The sequence below is a fragment of the Xyrauchen texanus genome, chromosome 26, assembly GCF_025860055.1.
Source record: "Xyrauchen texanus isolate HMW12.3.18 chromosome 26, RBS_HiC_50CHRs, whole genome shotgun sequence".
Classification (NCBI taxonomy): domain Eukaryota; kingdom Metazoa; phylum Chordata; class Actinopteri; order Cypriniformes; family Catostomidae; genus Xyrauchen; species Xyrauchen texanus.
The window spans coordinates 12961303-12967617 of NC_068301.1; the positions used below are offsets into that span (position 1 = coordinate 12961303).

At 36.5% G+C, this 6315-nt stretch overlaps 1 protein-coding gene across 1 annotated transcript; it reads right to left on the reverse strand.

Moving 5' to 3' along the window:
• Nucleotides 1-262: 262 nt before the first annotated feature.
• LOC127620036 (cholecystokinin-like) lies at nucleotides 263-5721 on the reverse strand. The gene is made up of 3 exons (XM_052093109.1): nucleotides 5666-5721; nucleotides 4791-5035; nucleotides 263-1508 (listed from the first exon to the last, which is right to left on the reverse strand). Exons 2-3 carry the CDS (start codon nucleotides 5032-5034, stop codon nucleotides 1378-1380), a joined length of 375 nt encoding a protein of 124 aa, XP_051949069.1. The 5' UTR covers nucleotide 5035; nucleotides 5666-5721; the 3' UTR covers nucleotides 263-1377.
• Nucleotides 5722-6315: the final 594 nt, after the last annotated feature.

The following is a 6315-nucleotide window of genomic DNA, read 5'->3' on the forward strand; positions in this document are numbered from 1 at the left end:
CTGCTCATAATAAACTCTGCTATTTTAGATTAAAATTACTTGTTCATTGTCTTGAGGTTATTTAAAAAACTCTTAACCCCTGACTTGAATCAACGAATGTCACTTTTTGGCCACAAATAAGAATTGCTGTTTTGGTTTGTCCATTTACTTCATTCAAGCAGTCATGAAATACCTCAAGAAATTGCTCATATTTGAGTCAAGGCAAAGGTGAAGCTAACCAGGTAACAAGGATGTAACCAAATATTCAAGATTGGGGGAGCCCTGGTTTCGGTTGCGGTTCCCCGTCTTCTGACTCCAATAACTCTATTCCCATTTGACAAAAAATATGACAGTCTGAATCTAATCCAATGATGGGCTAATGTGATGTAATATGTCTTCGTTGTTGCATTAGATCTATAAATGAGGGTTTGATGTGATTAACATTTATGCTTATTGCACAGTATTCGATTACAGCTCAGCAGCATTTTGCCTTTATTAAGGTTCAGGAGAGGAAAAGGGGGATGCTCAGAATATGACAGTTGTGTCCTGCTCTCGGGCATAGTATGTCCTCTTTTAGAAAGCTGTGTGTGTGTGACTGCTGACCAGTGTTTAGAGATAAATCATATAAACAGCATCTTGGTGCTTTTTATTGAACAGAGGTCCATTGCATCTGTTCTTATTCCTTCTGACAGTCTATTTCAGTCTAAGTGCGCCGGTCGAAATCTTTTTTTTACCCTTGGACAGAACCACCACCTCAATTGATTCCCTATGTGTATATAAGAAATGTTTCTCTTTACATCTGAATAATTAAAATGGTCTTTTCAAAAAAATTTATCCCCCCACTGTTCACAGTTTCTAGCTGCAGCAAATTAAGCCATAGAGCATTTCTTCCATTTATTAATTTCCCCATTTATTGATTTTTGACTCTTTTAAGGGCTTTTTGTCCAAAGAGCATGTTTACTCAGACTTAACAAGATGCAAAATATTTGTTGAGCCATTTGGTGACCACTTCCTTCCATTAAAGCAAGTTCTTGTGGTAAAGAGTTGTTTTATCATCGTGAATGAGTTTGATGGACAAACTGCCAGAGTCTGATGGATTTAAGGCCAAAGTTGAATGCGGGCCTGATTTATTGAAAAATGTCTCACACACACTTCAGATTGATGGTTCTCTTGAAGCAAAAACCATTGCGTATGTGACAAAGAAAATAAAATGACAAGATTTAAAAACAACCACAATAATTTTAGACTTTTTTGTCTTTTCTTTGCAAAATTAGGCATATGTGTATATTGCATTATAATGGTTTCTTATCAAATGTACATTAGAATAATAATAATAATAGTAGTAATAAATATACTCTTTATTTGTAGCAGAGAGGAGCTAGATGATATATTTGGAATTTAGGATGAGTATTCATATTCCTCAGCACTCCGGCGGCCAAAATCCATCCAGCCCACGTAATCCCGATCTTTTATCCGATGGTTCGCGCCGTTTGCTCTGTTGTTCATGGATGAGTTACGCCGAACAGAGCCTGTAAGAGACAGAAAGAAATTAACAGAGAACATCTACATCTTTTGATGTGTAATTAAAAACTCTATATCTATGCCAGACACCAGTACCAAGTGAAATTCCTTGAACTTTTTGTACTTCCCTGTGTTTCTAAAGTCTGACGTTTTGCTTTTTGGTGCAACTGATGCAAGCTCCAGAAATTGAAACCCTATATGAAATAGCTGCAAAGAGTAAATTAATGAAAGATTTCCCTAAATTGTTAATGACATATTTACTTTACTAAAGCTATTTTATCTTTTCGCACTGTAAAATATATTTTGTCAGGTACCCTAAAAATGTATGTGGCAACATCAAAATGCTCTGCCTGTGCCTTTATTCAAGTCAAAATATGATGTATTATGACTTTATCAGCCCGACTACATTAGGTTGCACCAACAAAAGTCATTTTTACGTTTAGATCAGGTAGAATTAGAAAGTTAAACACTGCAAGTTTTCACTTTTTCCAGCGAATATACGATATACTCAAAAGCCTTGTCTACTTGGCAGCAGCCACTGAAGCTTCCCTAAAGAAGTGAGTACAAAGTTACAACCCTTACCAGGCTATATTTGTGTTGCATTTCCTTGACCTGCTGTGGATTGAAATCATTTTTGTTGCTGAGCAACAATTATTTTAACTATTGATTCAATGCAATGCTATGCTGGATGCAGCAAAATATAGGCAATGTTTCAGATGCATACAGAATGGCAAGTGCCACTTAAAGGGATAGTTCAACAAAAAATTTAAATTCTCTTTCTTCTGCTGAACACAAATGAAGAGTTTTAGAAAAATATTTCAGCTCTGTAGGTCCATACAATGCAAGTGAATGGGTACCAATTTGAAGCCCCCCAAAAGGCAGTGTAAAAAGTAACCCATAAGACTCGAGTGGTTAAATCCATTTCTTCAGAAGTGATATGATAGGTGTGGGGGAGAAACAGATCAATTGTTTACTATACATTCTCTTCCCTGCCCAGTAGATGACGATATGCACAAATAATGCAAATCACCAAAAATAAAAGAAGTTTGAGATTTGAGATTATAGTAAAAAGGAAAGTTGAGATTTATAGTAAAAAAGAACGTAAATATTGATCTGTTTCTCACCCTCACTTATCACATTGCTTCGGAAGATATGAGTTTTAACGACTGTTGTATAGATGACTTTTATGCTCCCTTTATGTGCATTTTGGAGCTTCAAAATGTTGATACCCACTCACTTGCAAACCTTCGATTTTGTTTAGCAGAAAAAAGAAAGTCATACACATCTGGGATTGCATGAGGGTGAGTAAATGATAAGAGAATTTGTATTTTTGGGTGAACTATCCCTTTAAATTGTTGTTAAGGGTGTGATTGTATTTACAACAAATGGGAGACTTTTCAACACAAAACACACACACACCGCACGCTATAATGTCTTTTTCCCAGCTCATTTTGGAAAGAATTGTAGACTAGTTGTGACATGCTGACATGTGTGAAACTTGCACCTCCTACTCACAATTATTAAAAAGAAGACATAAGATATAACACACCAGATGAGAGAGAGAGAGAGAGAGAGAGAGATAGTTGAAAAAGTGAGTGAGAAAGTAGGGGTCTCATTACACTTAATAGCCATTGTTTCTCAGCCTGTTTGTCTTTGTGGTTGTGAGCATCACACACACACACACACACACACACACACACACACACACACACACACACACACACACACACACACATGAACTAACACTCCAGGTACCGCTCTGAATAAAAAAAAAAAAAACTCCTATAGTATTAAACAATGTTCTGTTTGGAAAAAAAAAATATTTGGTGACAGCCAGTAATATTAAACTTTTATTTTGACCCAACCGTTATGACACAGCTGTCATGTCTCACACAACTTACATGTTGAAAGGAGGAATTCCCTGTTCCTGCCATTATGAATGATAATTGTTTTACAGCCTTTGAAGAGGTTACGCCCTAATGTGAGGTTACGCAATTTAATGTTGCACATCTGACCAAAACAACCAACCCCCGAACACCTGGGGCATAACTAGTTCACTCAGGTTTGTTTGTGTTTACCAATGCCCGGCAACGCTAACCCAAGGCTAGTGCGTGACAAAGTCTTTCCTTTCATAATGAGGAGCTTGTAGTGAAGTGACTTTAATTGATGTTTGTCTGGTGTGACCCACTAATCAAACTCCTTTGCTTATGTACTGAAAAACAGAATTCTGAAGCTCAACATTAAAAAAAATCAACAGGCTTGCTCTAAATGTATATAGTGTGATGGTTGTATTCACATTGAGTTTTACAGTATGCATGCGTCAAAAAAGAAACTGATTTGTTTTTTGTTCAATGTAAGAACTCTACACCCTCTAAACAACTTTTTAAAGGAGTGCATAACTTAAAAAAAAAAGAAAAGGTTCACCAAAGAAACTTCTAATCAAGAACCATTTTTTGCTGTTAAATTGGCTGTATGGTTCTTTGAAGGTTAAAAAAGTTCCTCATTTTACATGACAGGTTGTTTTATTTATTTATTGGTGCATTGGTTTTAAAGCACCACTACATAGTGCTTTATAGTTTCTGAAAAACTACAGAATAAAAAGGAACTTGTGGAATTCTTTGATGCCATAAAGAACCTTTTTTAATTCCACAGAGCGTCAAACCCTTTTTGCATCTACTTGGAACCTTTTTGCAGAGTGTTTTGAGCTAAACCCAAAAAGTCTGCTCTCTTATCTGAATTGCAGGGAAAGTAGGAAATAAAAACAAGCAAAAGAGCAAGAGAAGCAAATGAAGTGCAAAGAGTAGAAACTATTGAAAGAGCAGAATTAATATGTTTGAACTGAGAAAAACTTTTAATATTAGCCACTCACTTTCCTGGCTGTTTTGCTGTATATTACCCATTTTTTTTAATCCTTTGTATAGAGTTTGTACAGGGATTAATCTATTGTGAAGAACACTACACGTTTGTTAAAGTTATTCTTTTGAGCATTGAATCATCCACAATTTCTTTCTTTGTCAAGCTTAATGTCTATCATTTAGGATTATTGTTAGCTCTTCTCAGAGATCTCAAAATTGAAGTGGATTTTACGGCAAGATGCTGTCTGGTGTTCAGCTGTTTCTTTACACTCATTTGGCAGATGCTTTTATCCAAAAGGGCTTACATTGCATTCAAGATATACATTTTAGCATTTTGTATGTTCCCGGGGAATAAAATCCATTCCCAAAATAGGTGCTGGTCAAATAAATTCCATGACCATCATATTCCTTGTGCTGTACACTGGAGTTTCTCACCTTTTTTGGTGATGATTTTGGCAATCAGCTCACTGAGGTTGGCACGGGTGTCGGCTGCTGGCTGCTGTTTGAGGGCGGCACTGAGGCTGACGGAGCGGGCGACCCGATGGTGCCCACTTAAACTGCCGTCCATTTGTGAGGGCAGAGGGCTGTCATCAGTATCAGGAGAAGAGGAGCGGGGCCGACCCAAACAGGAGGCAGAAAGAGCAGCCAGGATCACACACACGCACACCCCGCTGTTCATCCTGCAAATGTGAAGGAAAGAAAGAGAGACAGAGAGAGAGAGACAGGCAAACATGGTGAAAGAAATCATGTAAGTGTCCATAATTCTGTTCTTTCTGCAATTTTATAATTTTTCTATGTTTTTTTTTTTCTTGAGGAAAATAAGATTTTCTTACCAATTTAAATTTGTTCTTAAATCTAAATTAGTGAAGACCAAATTGATTTAGTTCCAATTGAAAATAGCACATGCAAATATAAACACAGTTCATTTGCTATTGATAAAACAAACCTTCTATTGATATGAGACTCTTTGGAAAAACGTGCAGAAAAAAAGTAAAAGTATTTATACGCAAGTCTAAAAATATGTAAAATATTACATTATTATTTTATAGCAACTAATTTTAGAGTATTTAGAAAAGTTACATGGTGATGCTGACAACTGCTAAGAGCTTCTATTCTAAAATTTGACACTTCTAAGCTTTTCATCTAATTTACTAAATATTTACTATTGACAAAAAAGATTCTCACAGATAGAATGGCAATCCTTTTTTTTTGTAAGGATAGATAGATAGATAGATAGATAGATAGATAGATAGATAGATAGATAGATAGATAGATAGATAGATAGATAGATAGATAGATATTACTCTTACCTTATCCTGCTTTTGTGTGCTTGGTGGAGAATGAAAGTGGATATTCTCACACTGGAGGGAGAGAGGCACTTATATACCCAGCTGTGACGTACACACACACACACACACACACACACACACACACATACACACACACAGTACATAGACATGCACGTACATGGAAAGCGTTTTAGTTATAAACGTACTCAAAGCTATGCATCTGCTTTTTCTTATAATGACAAAAATAGTAGTTCTAAGAACATAACAACGAGAAAATATCTTTACTATGTTGAAATGAAGCAGATACTAAATAGTTACATTTTGAGATACTTTAGACCTAACCCAATCACACAAACAAAGACAGTGAAGAGGGCTCAGGGCAAAACTGATTTACAACAAAAAATGAGGGTTGTGTGGAAAAGGGGACAGTTTGTAAGCAAATTAAACCATGTCTGACTGAGTGATGGGTGGGGGTCCTCTTCAAGCACCACAGTCACACAATAAGCCTGTGCAATCTGTAGGGCTTTATTTAGTGCATTCGTTTTGGTGGCACTCCTAACATAGTCCCGCAAATTATGGCCTTTCATTCATTTAATTTCCAGTGGAAATGTCCCTAATGAGTGGAGCAGTCATGAGACCAGCCCCACCTGTACTCCTGGAAGACCAGATGT